Source organism: Tachyglossus aculeatus, chromosome 4 (assembly GCF_015852505.1).
Source record: "Tachyglossus aculeatus isolate mTacAcu1 chromosome 4, mTacAcu1.pri, whole genome shotgun sequence".
NCBI lineage: Eukaryota > Metazoa > Chordata > Mammalia > Monotremata > Tachyglossidae > Tachyglossus > Tachyglossus aculeatus.
The window spans coordinates 7,788,771-7,803,560 of NC_052069.1; the positions used below are offsets into that span (position 1 = coordinate 7,788,771).

The 14,790-nt window shown below is 56.2% G+C and overlaps 1 protein-coding gene across 1 annotated transcript; it reads left to right on the forward strand.

Moving 5' to 3' along the window:
• The first annotated feature begins 7,543 nt into the window (after positions 1-7,543).
• CCDC96 (coiled-coil domain containing 96) lies at positions 7,544-13,403 on the forward strand. Its single transcript, XM_038744849.1, has 6 exons — positions 7,544-7,618; positions 8,165-8,395; positions 8,507-9,438; positions 9,482-9,690; positions 11,428-11,517; positions 13,285-13,403. Exons 1-6 carry the CDS (start codon positions 7,544-7,546, stop codon positions 13,401-13,403), a joined length of 1,656 nt encoding a protein of 551 aa, XP_038600777.1.
• Positions 13,404-14,790: the final 1,387 nt, after the last annotated feature.

Genomic DNA, 14,790 nt, shown 5'->3' on the forward strand with positions numbered 1-14,790 from the left:
CGGTGACCTCATTCGCTCCCAAGGCTTCAACTATCATCTCTACGTTGATGACGCCCAAATCTCCATCTCTGCCCCTGCTCTCTCCCTCTCTCTCCAGGCTCGCATCTCCTCCTGCCTTCAGGACATCTCCACCTGGATGTCTGCCCACCACCTAAAACTCAACATGTCCAAGACTGAACTCCTTGTCTTCCCTCCCAAACCCTGCCCTCTCCCTGACTTTCCCATCTCTGTTGACGGCACTACCGTCCTTCCCGTCTCACAGGCCCGCAACCTTGGTGTCACCCTCGATTCCTCCCTCTCATTCACCCCTCACATCCAAGCCGTCACCAAAACCTGCCGGTCTCAGCTCCGCAACATTGCCAAGATCTGCCCTTTCCTCTCCATCCCAACCGCTACCCTGCTCGTTCAAGCTCTCATCCTATCCCGTCTGGATTACTGTATCAGCCTCCTCTCCGATCTCCCATCCTCCTGTCTCTCCCCACTTCAATCCATACTTCACACCGCTGCCCGGAATGCCCTCCCTCTAACCACCCGCCAAGCTAGCTCTCTTCCTCCCTTCAAAGCCCTACTGAGAGCTCACCTCCTCCAGGAGGCCTTCCCACACTGAGCCCCCTCCTTCCTCTCCCCTTCTTCCCCATCCCCATCCCCTCGCCCTACCTCCTTCCCCTCCCCACAGCACCTGTACATATGTTTGTACAGATTTATTACTCTATTTTATTTGTACATATTTCTTCCATTTATTTGATTTTGTTAATATGTTTGGTTTTGTTCTCTGTCTCCCCCTTCTAGACTGTGAGCCCACTGTTGGGTAGGGACCGTCTCTATATGTTGCCGACTTGTACTTCCCAAGCGCTTAGTACAGTGCTCTGCACACAGCAAGCTCTCAATAAATACGATTGAATGAATGAATGAGTAAGGCGGCGGGGAGGATGGGGAGGGGGAGGAAGGGGGGAGGAAGGAGGGGGCTCAGTGTGGGAAGGCCTCCTGGAGGAGGTGAGCTCTCAGTAGGGCTTTGAAGGGAGGAAGAGAGAGCTACGCTGCTCCTCAATCGTATTTATTGAGCGCTTACTGTGTGCAGGGCACTGTACCAAGCGCTTGGAAAGTCCAATTCGGCGACAGATAGAAACAATCCCTGCCCAACAACGGACTCACGTTTTAGAAGCACCGAGAAGCAGCGTGGTTTAGTGGCAAAAGCCCCCGGGCTCGGGAGTCAGAGGACGTGGGTTCTAATCCCGCTCCGCCTCTTGTCAGCTGTGTGACTCTGGGCAAGTCACTTCACTTCTCTGGAGAAGCAGCGTGGCTCAGTGGGAAGAGCCCGAGCTTTGGAGTCAGAGGTCGTGGGTTCTAATTCTGCTCCGCCACTTGTCAGCTGTGCGACTCTGGGCAAGTCACTTCACTTCTCTGGGCCTCACAGTTCCCTCATCTGTAAAATGGGGATGAAGACTGTGAGCCCCCACCCGTGGGACAACCTGATCACCTTGTAACCTCCCCGGCGCTTAGAACAGTGCTTTGCATATAGTAAGCGCCTAGGAGAAGCAGCGTGGCTCAATGGAAAGAGCCCGGGCTTTGGAGTGGTCGTGGGTTCAAATCCCGACTCCGCCAACTGTCAGCTGTGTGACTTTGGGCAAATCGCTTCATTTCTCTGGGCCTCATTTCCCTCATCTGAAAAATGGGGACTAAAAACGGTGAGCCCCCCGTGGGACAACCTGATCACACTGTAACCTCCCCAGCGCTTAGAACAGTGCTTTGCACATAGTAAGCACTTAACAAATACCGTCATTATTATTATTATTACTAAATGTCATTATTATTATTATTCTCTGGGCCTCAGTTACCTCATCTGAAGAACGGGGATTAAAAACGGTGAGCCCCCCGTGGGACAACCTGATCACCTTGTAACCTCCCCGGTGCTTAGAACAGTGCTTTGCACATAGTAATTGCTTAACAAATACCATTATCATTATTATTATTATTATTATTCTCTGGGCCTCAGTTACCTCATCTGAAAAATGGGGATTAAAAATGGTGAGCCCCCCGTGGGACAACCTGATCACCTTGAAACCTCCCCAGTGCTTAGAACAGTGCTTTGCACATAGTAAGCACTTAACAAATACCGTCATTATTATTATCAATAATGATAATAAATGTCATCATTATTATTATTATTATTCTCCGGGCCTCAGTTACCTCATCTGAAAAATGGGGATTAAAAACTGTGAGCCCCCTGTGGGACAACCTGATCACCTTGTAACCTCCCCAGCGCTCAGAACAGTGCTTTGCACATAGTAAGTGCTTAACAAATACCATCATTATTATTATTATTAATAAATGTCATTATTATTATTCTCTGTGCCTCAGTTACCTCATCTGAAAAATGGGGATTAAAAACTGTGAGCCCCGCGTGGGATAACCTGATCACCTCGTAACCTACCCAGCGCTTAGAACAGTGCTATGCACGTAGTCAGTGCTTAACAAATACCATCATTATCATCATCATCATCAATCGTATTTATTGAGCGCTTACTGTGTGCAGAGCACTGTACTAAGCGCTGTCATTATTATTATTATTATTATTATTATTATTATTATTTTCTGGGCCTCAGTTACCTCATCTGAAAAATGGGGATTAAAAATGGTGAGCCCCATGTAGGACAACCTGATCGCCTTGTAACCTCCCCAGTGCTCAGAACAGTGCTCGGCACATAGTAAGCGCTTGACAAATACCATCATTATTATTATCATTATTAATAAATGTCATTATTATTATTATTATTCTCTTGGCCTCAGTTACCTCATTTGAAAAATGGGGATTAAAAACTGTGAGCCCCCCGTGGGACAACCTGATCACCTTGTAACCCCCCCAGCGCTCAGAACAGAACTTTGCACATAGTAAGCACTTAACAAATACCATCATTATTATTATTAATAAATGTCATTATTATTATTATTCCCTGGGCCTCAGTTACCTCATCTGAAAAATGGGGATTAAATACTGTGAGCCCCCCGTGGGACAACCTGATCACCTTGTAACCACCCCCCCCAGCGCTTAGAACAGTGCTTTTCACATAGTAAGTGCTTAACAAATACCATCATTATTATTAATAATAAATGTCATTATCAATCAATCAATTAATCAATCGTATTTATTGAGCACTTACTGTGTGCAAAACACTGTACTAAGCGCTTGGGAAGTACAAGTTGGCAACATATAGAGACAGACCCTACCCACCAGTGGGCTCACAGTCTAAAAGGGGGGAGACAGAGAACAAAACCAAGCATACTAACCATCATCATCATCAATCGTATTTATTGAGCGCTTACTGTGTGCAGAGCACTGTACTAAGCGCTTGGGAAGTCCAAGTTGGCAACACATAGAGACAGTCCCTACCCAACAGTGGGCTCACAGTCTAAAAGGGGGGAGACAGAGAACAAAACCAAGCATACTAACCATCATCATCATCAATTGTATTTATTGAGCGCTTACTGTGTGCAGAGCACTGTACTAAGTGCTTGGGAGGTACAAGTTGGCAACACATAGAGACAGTCCCTACCCAACAGTGGGCTCACAGTCTAGAAGGGGGAGACAGAGAACAAAACCAAACATACTAACAAAATAAAATAAATAGAATAGAATAGATATGTACAATAAATAGAATAGATATGTACAGGTAAAATAAATAAATAAATAGAGCAATAAATATGTACAAACATATATACATATATACAGGTGCTGTGGGGAAGGGAAGGAGGTAAGATGGGGGGATGGAGAGGGGGACGAGGGGGAGAGGAAGGAAGGGGCTCAGTCTGGGAAGGCCTCCTGGAGGAGGTGAGCTCTCAGTAGGGCCTTGAAGGGAGGAAGAGAGCTAGCTTGGCGGATGGGCAGAGGGAGCAGGGCATTCCAGGCCAGGGGGAGGACGTGGGCCGGGGGTCGATGGCGGGACAGGCGAGAACGAGGCCTAACGGTGAGGAGGTTAGCTGTGGCAGAGGAGCAGAGGGTGCGCGCTGGGCTGGAGAAGGACAGAAGGGAGGTGAGGTAGGAGGGGGCGAGGGGATGGACAGCCTTCAAGCCCAGGGTGAGGTGTTTTTGCTTGATGCGTAGGTTGACAGGCAGCCACTGGAGATTTTTGAGGAGGGGAGTAACATGCCCAGAGCCTTTCTGGACAAAGACGATCCGGGCAGCGGCGTGAAGTATGGACTGAAGTGGGGAGAGACACGAGGATGGGAGATCAGAGAGGAGGCCGATGCAGTAGTCCAGACGGGATAGGGTGAGAGCTTGAAGGAGCAGGGTAGCGGTTTGGATGGAGAGGAAAGGGCGGATCTTGGCAACGTTGCGGAGCTGAGACCGGCAGGTTTTGGTGACGGCTTGGATGTGAGGGGTGAGCGAGAGAGCGGAGTCGAGGATGACACCAAGGTTGCGGGTTGCTAATAATTATCATTATTATTATTCTCTGGGCCTCAGTTACCTCATCTGAAAAATGGGGATTAAAAACAGTGAGCCCCCCGTGGGACAACCCGATCACCTTGTAACCTCCCCGGCGCTCAGAACAGTGCTTTGCACATAGTAAGCGCTTAACAAATACCATCATTATTATTAATAATAAATGTCATTATTATTATTATTATTATTATTATTCTCGGGGCCTCAGTTACCTCATCTGAAAAATGGGGATTAAAAACGGTGAGCCCCCCGTGGGACAACCTGATCACCTTGTAACCTCCCCGGCGCTCAGAACAGTGCTTTGCACATAGTAAGCGCTTAACAAATACCGTTATTATTATGATTATTATCAATAATAATGATAAATGTCATTATTATTATTTTTATTCTCTGGGCCTCAGTTCCCTCATCTGAAAAATGGGGATTAAAAACGGTGAGCCCCCCGTGGGACAACCTGATCACCTTGTAACCTCCCCGGCGCTCAGAACAGTGCTTTGCACATAGTAAGCGCTTAACAAATACTGTCATTATTATTATTATTATTAAGAAATGTCATTATTATTATTATTATTATTCTCTGGGCCTCAGTTACCTCATCTGAAAAATGGGGTTTAAATACGGCGAACCCCCGTGGGACAACCTGATCACCTTGAAACCTCCACAGCGCTTAGAACAGTGCTTTGCACATAGTCAGCGCTTAACAAATACCGTCATTATTATTATTACTAAATGTCATTATTATTATTATTATTCTCTGGGCCTCAGTTACCTCATCTGAACCTTCTAGTTATCGTCCCATATCCCTCCTACCATTCCTTTCCAAACTCCTTGAACAAGTTGTCTACACGCGCTGCCTAGAATTCCTCAACAACAACTCTCTCCTCGACCCCCTCCAGTCTGGCTTCCGTCCCCTTCATTCCACGGAAACTGCGCTCTCAAAGGTCACCAATGACCTCCTGCTTGCCAAATCCAACGGCTCATACTCTGTCCTAATCCTCCGCGACCTCTCAGCTGCCTTTGACACTGTGGCCCACCCCCTTCTCCTCCACACGTTATCTGACCTTGGCTTCACAGACTCCGTCCTCTCCTGGTTCTCCTCTTATCTCTCCGGTCGTTCTTTCTCAGTCTCTTTTGCAGGCTCCTCCTCCCCCTCCCATCCTCTTACTGTGGGGGTTCCCCAAGGTTCAGTGCTTGGTCCCCTTCTGTTCTCAATCTACACTCACTCCCCTTGGTGACCTCATTCGCTCCCACGGCTTCAACTATCATCTCTACGCTGATGACACCCAGATCTCCATCTCTGCCCCTGCTCTCTCCCCCTCCCTCCAGGCTCGCATCTCCTCCTGCCTTCAGGACATCTCCATCTGGATGTCCGCCCGCCACCTAAAGCTCAACATGTCGAAGACTGAGCTCCTTGTCTTCCCTCCCAAACCTTGTCCTCTCCCTGACTTTCCCATCTCTGTTGACGGCACTACCATCCTTCCCGTCTCACAAGCCCGCAACCTTGGTGTCATCCTCGACTCTGCTCTCTCATTCACCCCTCACATCCAAGCCGTCACCAAAACCTGCCGGTCTCAGCTCCGCAACATTGCCAAGATCCGCCCTTTCCTCTCCATCCAAACCGCTACCCTGCTAATTCAAGCTCTCATCCTATCCCGTCTGGACTACTGCACTAGCCTTCTCTCTGATCTCCCATCCTCGTGTCTCTCTCCACTTCAATCCATACTTCATGCTGCTGCCCGGATTATCTTTGTCCAGAAACACTCTGGACATATTACTCCCCTCCTCAAAAACCTCCAATGGCTACCGATCAATCTGCGCATCAAGCAGAAACTCCTCACCCTGGGCTTCAAGGCTCTCCATCACCTCGCCCCCTCCTACCTCACCTCCCTTCTCTCCTTCTACTGCCCAGCCCGCACCCTCCGCTCCTCCACCACTAATCTCCTCACTGTACCTCGCTTTCGCCTGTCCCGCCATCGACCCCCGGCCCACGTCATCCCCCGGGCCTGGAATGCCCTCCCTCTGCCCATCCGCCAAGCTAGCTCTCTTCCTCCCTTCAAGGCCCTGCTGAGAGCTCACCTCCTCCAGGAGGCCTTCCCAGACTGAGCCCCTTCTTTCCTCTCCCCCTCGTCCCCCTCTCCATCCCCCCGTCTTACCTCCTTCCCTTCCCCACAGCACCTGTATATATGTATATATGGTTGTACATATTTATTACTCCATTTATTTATTTATTTATTTATTTTACTTGTACATTTCTATCCTACTTACTTTATTTTGTTGGTATGTTTGGTTCAGTTCTCTGTCTCCCCCTTTTAGACTGTGAGCCCACTGTTGGGTAGGGACTGTCTCTATGTGATGCCAATTTGTACTTCCCAAGCGCTTAGTACAGTGCTCTGCACATAGTAAGCGCTCAATAAATACGATTGATTGATTGATTGATTGATCTGAAAAATGGGGATTAAAAACGGTGAGCCCCCCGTGGGGCAACCTGATCACCATGTAACCTCCCCAGCGCTCAGAACAGTGCTCGGTACATAGTAAGCGCTTGAAAAATGCCATCATCATTATTATTATTATTATTAGAAGGGGTAGGAGCCAGACAAAACCATCCAAACCTCTTCCCCACTGCGCATGCGCCTCCCCCCTCCGGGCCCCCGCCCACCTCAGCCACCACGTCTGCGCCTGCGCTGGGGCTCCACCCCGATTGGCTCGGGCAGATCGCGCTCCTCCCCGGACCCGCCCCGAGTCCCTCCTATTGGCTGTCGCTCCCCAGAAGGGGCGGGGCGCCAACCTCAAAGCCGGCCGGCTAAGCCCCGCCCCCCTGATCCGCGCATGCGCTCTGCCTTTCACCCGGCGCGGAGAGACCTTCGCCTCCTCACTGCGCCTGCGCCCCTCCCCTTCGATTTTCCCATTGGCTCCCGCTCCCCAGAAGGGGCGGGGCGTCGTCCTTGACGACCGCCGTCCAATCCTCTTCTCCGCCGCGCGCGTCCCTCGTTGCCCCGGAAACCTAACGAACCGGTCCCCGGCCTCCCGCCGCTCGCGTCCCTCGTTGCCCCGGCAACCTAAGGACCCGGTCCCCGGCCTCCCGCCGGCCGCTCGCCCGGGGCGATGGGGATGGAGCCGCCGCGCTCCCCGCCCGAGCTGGCGGCCGTGGTCGAGGAGGAGGAGAAGAAGAAGGAGAAGGCGATGAACGAGAGGGAGAAGAACGGGAAGGGCAAGGAGGGGAAGAAGAGGGAGAAGGAGAGGAACGGGAAGGACAAGGAGGAGAAGAAGAGGGAGAAGGAGAGGAACGGGAAGGACAAGGAGGAGAAGAAGAGGGAGAAGGAGAGGAACGGGAAGGACAAGGAGGAGAAGAAGAGGGAGAAGGAGAGGAACGGGAAGGACAAGGAGCAGAAGAAGAGGGAGAAGGACAAGGAGGAGAAGAAGAGGGAGAAGGAGAAGAACGGGAAGGAGAAAAAGAGGGAGAAGGTGAAGAACGAGAGGGAGAAGAACGGGAAGGACAAGGAGGAGAAGAGGGAGAAGGCGAAGAACGAGAAGGAGAAGAACGGGAAGGACAAGGAGGAGAAGAAGAAAAAGGCGGAGAACGGGAGGGAGAAGAACGGGAAGGACAAGGAGGAGAAGAAGGAAAAGGCGGAGAACGAGAGGGAGAAGAACGGGAAGGACAAGGAGGAGGAGAGGGAGGAGAAGCAGAGGGAGAAGGTGAAGGAGGAGAACGGAAAGGAGGAGAAGGTAGAGGAGAAGAACGAGAACGAAAAGGAGGAGAAGGTAAAGGAGGAGAACGAGAACGAGAAAGAGGAGGAGAAGAACGAAACGGAGAAGTTGAAGGAAGAGAAAGAGGAGAAGGTGAAGAACGAAAAGGAGAAGTTGACAAAGGAGAAAGAGGAGATGGAGGAGGGCGCGGGGGCGGCGATCCCCGCGCCGGACTCGGCGGAGGGCTTAGAGGCCGGCGGCGCGGCGGCGGCGGGGGAGGAGGAGGAGAAGAAGGAGGAGAAGGAGGAGGAGAAGAAGGACGAGGAGGAGGTGGAGGAGAAGGACGAGGAGGAGGAGGAGCGGGGCTCCCCGCGGCCGGAGCCGGGCAGCCCCGCGGGCGAGGCGGAGCAGCGGGAGGCGGCCAAGGCCGGGCGGCGGGTGGTGATGGCGGTGGAGGAGGACGACGAGGAGGAGGACGAGGACGAGGAGGAGGAGGAGCAGGAGGAGCCGCCGGGGGAGGAGCAGCTGCGGGCGGAGCTGCTGGAGCAGTACCGGCTGCTGACGCGGGAGCGGGCCCGGCTGCAGCAGGTGAACGTGCGGCTGCAGCACCGGCTGGCCGAGGCCCTGCGCCAGAGGCGGGGCGAGGCGGGGGCCGGCGGGGAGCGCGGCCCGGAGCAGGAGGCCGAGGGCGAGGACGCGGAGGCGGCGGCCGAGGCCGAGGGGGAGAAGGAGCGGGCCTACCGGCGCTGCCTGGCCGCCCTGGAGGAGCTGCGGCGCCAGCAGGGCGACGACCTGGGCTGGTACCGGCGGGAGCTGGGCTGGCTGCGGGAGCGCTGCGCCCAGCGCCTGGCCCAGCTGGGCCGGGCCTGGGGGGCCTTCCAGCGGCTGAAGCGGCGGGCGGCCCTGCGGGCGGCGGGCGGCGGGTGGGCCCTGGCGGGCGGGCGGCGGGCCCTGGCCCTCCGGCTGGGCCGCCTGCAGGCCCTGGAGGCCGCCCGGGAGCAGGCGCTGAGCGCGGCGCGGCTGGAGCGGGCCCGGCTGCTGCGGGCCGCCCGCCACCTGCGGGGCCGCGCCCGGGCGCAGGACCGCCGGGCCCGCGGCCGCCACCTCATCGACTTCGAGCAGCTGAAGCTGGAGAACCAGGCGGTCGGCGACAAGGCGGCCGAGCGGCAGCGGGAGCTGCAGGGGCTGCGGCGCCAGGCGGCCCAGCGGGCCCGGGCCCTGGCCCACCTGCGCGAGAAGCTGAGCGCCGAGAGGCTCCGCGCCCGCGCCCGGGCGGACCTGGCCCGGGCCGCCGACGCCCGGCTGGCCCGAGCCCGCGAGGCCCTGGCCCGGGCCCGCGCCGCCCGCGACCGCCAGCGCCTCGGGGCCCGGGCCCTGGCCGCCCGCTGCGGCCTGCTGGCCCGGCCCCGCCTGCTCGGCGGCCTGGGGGACCGGGACCGCCTGGCCCGGAGCCGGGCCGGGGACCTCGACCGCCTGCGGGCCCGCCACGCGCGCCTCGCCCTCGACGCCCAAGGCGTCGCCCGCAAGATCCAACGGGCCCGGGACCGCCCCGACGAACCCCGAGGGTGAGGGAGAGGGCCAGGGCGGGGCCCTCAAGGATGGCCCCCTCGGATCCCCTCCATCCCCCCCCGGCTCCCCCTTGGATCCCCCCCCATCCCCCGGTTCCCCTCCATCCCATCCATTCCTCCCCAGGGTCCCCCTCGGATCCCTCTCCATCCCCCCCGGGTCCCCCTTGGATCCCCCCCCCCCGGATCCCCTCCATCCCCCCCTTCCCTCCTCATCCCATCCATCCCTCCCCCGGGACCCCCTCGGATCCCCCTCCATCCCCCCCCCCGCCCCGGATTCCTCCTCGGATCCTCTCCATCCTCCCCGCATAACCCCCGGGTCCCCCTCGAACAGCTCTCCAATCTCCCCGGATCCCCCTCGGACCCTCCTCCCCCCCCCCCCCGATCCCCTGGATCCCTCCACCGGGTCCCCCTCGGATCCCTCTCCACCCCCCCGGGTCCCCCTCGAACCGCCCTCCAATCTCCCCGGATCCCCCTCGGACCCTCCTCCCCCCCCCGATCCCCTGGATCCCTCCACCGGGTCCCCCTCGGATCCCTCTCCACCCCCCCGGGGCCCCCGTGGATCTCCCCCCCATCCCATCCATCCCTCCCTCCCCCCCGGGTCTCTCTCGGATCCCCCTCCACCACCACCCGATTCCTCCTCGGATTCCCTCCATCCCCCCCCCCCCCCGCCTACCCCCGGGGCCCCCTCGAATCCCCCTCGAATTCTCCCCCCGGGTCCCCCTCTGGACCCCCTCCATCCCCCCCAGATTCCCCCTCGGATCCCCTCCAACCTCCCACCCGGATTCCCCCTCGGATCCCTTCCATCCCCCCCGGATCCTCGCCCCCGGATTCCCCCTCGGATCCCCTCCATCCCCCCGGTTTCCCCCTCGGATCCCCTCCATCCCCCCCGGTTTCCCCCTCAGACCCCCTCCATCCCCCCCGGAACCCCTCCACCGCCCCCCCCCCCCCGACTCCCCCTCGGATTCCCCCCTCACCGGACCCCCTCCACCGCCCCCCCACCGATCCTCCTCCCCGGGTCCCCCTCGGATCCCCTCCATTCCCCCCCGTCCCGGATCCATTCCATCCCCCCCGGATTCCCCCTCGGCTCCCCTCCATTCCCTCCATCCTCCCCGGCTCCTCGCCCCCGTATTCCCCCTCGGATCCCCTCGATCCCCTCCATCCCCCCCGGTTTCCCCCCCAGACCCTTTCCATCCCCCCCGGATTCCCCCTCGGATCCCCTCCATCCCCTCCATCCCCCCCGGATTCCCCCTCGGATCCCCTCCATCCCCTCCATCCCCCCCGGAACCCCTCCACAGCCCCCCCGGATCCCCTCCATCCCCCCCGGCTCCCCCTCGGATTCCCCTTTACCGGACCCCCCCACCGCCCCCCACCGATTCCCCCCCACGAGTCCCCCTCCTAATCCCCTCCAATCAATCAATCAATCGTATTTAATCTAATCAATCAATCGTCTTTATTGAGCACTTACTATGTGCAGAGCACTGTACTAAGCACTTGGGAAGTACAAGTTGGCAACATATAGAGACGGTCCCTACCCAACAGTGGGCTCACAGTCTAGAAGGGGATCCATCCCCCCCGGATCTCCTCCATTCCCCCCCCCCCCCCCCGCGGATCCATTCCATCCCCCCCGATTCCCCCTCGGACCCCCTCCATCCCCCCCGAGCCCCCCTCGGATCTCCCCCGGATCCCCTCCATCCCCCCTGATCCCCCTCCGATTCCCCCTCGGATTCCCCCTAGATCCGCCCCATCCCTCTGGATCCCCCCTCGGATCTCCTCCGGGCCCCACGGATCCCAACAGGCCAAGGCCATCCCCGGGCCCCGCACCGGGTAAGGACAAGTCCCTTCAGCCCCTCCGTCCCCCCGGGGATCCCCTCCATCCCCCCCGGGATGCCCCTCTGACCCCGCCCACCCCCCCCCCCATCCATCTCACTCGGGGACGTGGGTTGACGGAAGGGATCCCCCCTCCGCTCGACGGGAGGCCTTTCCACCTCTCCCTCCGTCGATGGGAGGGATTCCCACTCTGTCTCTCGGTCGAAGGGAGGGCTGCATTCATTCCATCGTATTTATGGAGCGCTTACTGTGGGCAGAACACCGGACTAAGCGCTTGGGAAGGACAAGTCGGCAACCCATGGAGACGGTCCCTACCCATCAACGGGCTCACAGTCTAGCGGGATTCCCACTCTGGGTCTCCCGGTCAAAGGGAGGGATCCCCCCCACCCAACCCCAGTCGACAGGAAGGATTCCCACCCCTCTCTCTGCTAGTCGAAGGGAGAGATTCCCTAATCTCTCTCTCTCCCGGTCGATGGGAGACATTCCCACCCCTCTCTCCTGCTCTCCCAGTCGACAGAAGACATTCCTCCCCCCCCCCCTCCTGCTATCCCTCTCGACGGGAGGCCTTTCCACCTCTCCTCTGTCGATGGGAGGGATTCCCACTCTGTGTCTCTCGGTCGAAGGGAGGGATGCATTCATTCCATCATATTTATGGAGCGCTTACTGTGGGCAGAACACCGGACTAAGCGCTTGGGAAGGACAAGTCGGCAACCCATGGAGACGGTCCCTACCCAACAACGGGCTCACAGTCTAGCGGGATTCCCACTCTGGGTCTCCCCGTCAAAGGGAGGGATCTCCCCCCACCAACCCCAGTCGACAGGAGGGATTCCCACCCCTCTCTCTGCTAGTCGACGGGAGAGATTCCCTAATCTCTCTCTCCCGGTCGACGGGAGACATTCCCACCCCTCTCTCCTGCTCTCCCGATCGACGGGAGACATTCCCACCCCTCTCTCCTGCTCTCCCGATCGACGGGAGACATTCCTCCCCCCCCCCCCCCCCCCGCCACTCCTGCTATCCCACTCGACGGGAGGCCTTTCCACCTCTCCTCTGTCGATGGGAGGGATTCCCACTCTGTGTCTCTCGGTCGAAGGGAGGGATGCATTCATTCCATCGTATTTATGGAGCGCTTACTGTGGGCAGAACACCGGACTAAGCGCTTGGGAAGGACAAGTCGGCAACCCACGGAGACGGTCCCTACCCATCAACGGGCTTACAGTCTAGCGGGATTCCCACTCTGGGTCTCCCCGTCAAAGGGAGGGATCCCCCCCCCACCCAACCCCAGTCGACAGGAAGGATTCCCACCCCTCTCTCTGCTAGTCGACGGGAGAGATTCCCTAATCTCTCTCTCCCGGTCGACGGGAGACATTCCCACCCCTCTCTCCTGCTCTCCCAATCGACGGGAGACATCCCCCCCCACCCCCCCCTGCTATCCCACTCGACGGGAGGCCTTTCCACCTCTCCTCGGTCGACGGGAGGGATTCCCACTCTGTGTCTCCCAGTCGAAGGGAGGGATTTCCATCCCCCCCCAGTCCAGGGGAGGGATTCCCACACCCATCTCTGCTAGTCGACGGGAGGGATTCCCCACCTCCTCTCTCCCGGTCGACGGGAGGGATTTTTTTCACCCTCTCGTCCGTTTATGGGGAGAAATTTCCAGGGGGAACATTCCGGCTTCCCGGTAGGCTTCGGGCAGGACCCCCGGGAGCATCAGTTTGAGGAGGCGGAGGTGGGGCTGGGGAAGCTGAAGGGAAAGCCTTGCGATTGCAGGCCCCTCGTCAGGAACAACAGGACACAGGCCTTTCGGAACTGAAGACTTCACCCGTCGCTTGGGGAGAAAAGACATCTCGGCTTTTAAGCGTGAACCTAATAAAATGGCTTTCCCTTAACGCCTCCGGTTCTCTTTAGTTTTGACTGACCGCCCTGCTACCCGAAATTCCCTTGGGCTTTCCCCGGAAAATGCCCGCTCACCTTCATTCAATCGTATTTATTGAGCGCTTACTTGTGTGCAGAGCACTGGACTAAGCGCTTGGGAAGTACAGGTTGGCAACACATAGAGACAGTCCCTACCCAATAGCGGGCTCACTGTCTAGAAGGGGGAGACAGAGAACGAAACAAAACATAGTAACAAAATAAAATAAATAGAATAAATATGTACAAATAAAATAAATAAATACAGTAATAAATACATACAAACACCTAAACATATATACAGGTGCTGTGGGGAGGGGAAGGAGGTAAGGCGGGGGGGATGGGGAGGGGGCAGCGCGGCACAAAGCCCTCACCGACTTCATTCAATTGTATTTATTGAGTGCTTACTGTGTGCAGAGCACTGCACTAAGCGCTTGGGAAGTACAAGTTGGCAACATAGACAGACGGTCCCTACCCAACAGCGGGCTCACGGTCTAGAAGGGGGAGACAGAGATCAAAACAAATTAACAAAATAAAATGAATAGAATAAATATGTACAAATAAAATAAATAAAAAAGCAAATCTGGGTGGAGCGTGGCACAAAGCGCTCACTGACTTCATTCAGTCGTATTTATTGAGCGCTTACTGTGTGCAGAGCACTGTACTAAGCGCTTGGAAGTACAAGTTGGCAACATAGAGAGATAGTCCCTACCCAACAGTGGGCTCACAGTCTAGAAGGGGGAGATAGAGATCAAAACAAAACATATTAACAAAATAAAATAAATAGAATAAATATGTACAAATAAAATAAATAAAACAAATCTGGGTGGAGCGCGGCACATAGTGCTCAACGACTTCATTCAATCATATTGAGTGCTTACTGTGTGCAAAGCACTGTACTAAGCGCTTGGGAAGTACAAGTTGGCAACATAGAGAGACGGTCCCTTCCCAACAGCGGGCTCACAGTCTAGAAGGGGGAGACAGAGATAAAAACAAAACATATTAACAAAATAAAATAGAATAAATATGTACATATAAAATAGAGTAATAAATCCGTACAAACATATATACAGGTGCTGTGGGGAGGGGAAGGAGGTAAGACGGGGGAGGGATGGAGGGGGGATGGGGGAGCGCGGCACAAAGCGCTTACCGACTTCATTCATTCAATCATATTTATGGAGCGCTCACTGTGTGCAGAGCACTGTACCAAGCGCTTGGGAAGTACAAGGTGGCAACATCTAGAGACGGTCCCTACCCAACTGCGGGCTCACAGTCTAGAAGGGGAGACAGAGATCAAAACAAAACATATTAACAAAATAAAATCAATAGATAAACTTAATAAATACCATCATCACAGTCTTTGTA

What these genes read in the sequence shown, in the direction of transcription:
- CCDC96 (XM_038744849.1), top strand. Translation starts at nt 7,544, where the DNA reads ATGGGGATGGAGCCGCCGCGCTCCCCGCCCGAGCTGGCGGCCGTGGTC. An exon ending in AGGAGAAGAAGAAGGAGAAG is followed by an intron (nt 7,619 to 8,164) that starts GCGATGAACGAG and finishes AAGGAGGAGAAG; the next exon opens with GTAGAGGAGAAGAACGAGAA. An exon ending in CGCCCCGACGAACCCCGAGG is followed by an intron (nt 9,691 to 11,427) that starts GTGAGGGAGAGG and finishes GATTCCCCCTAG; the next exon opens with ATCCGCCCCATCCCTCTGGA.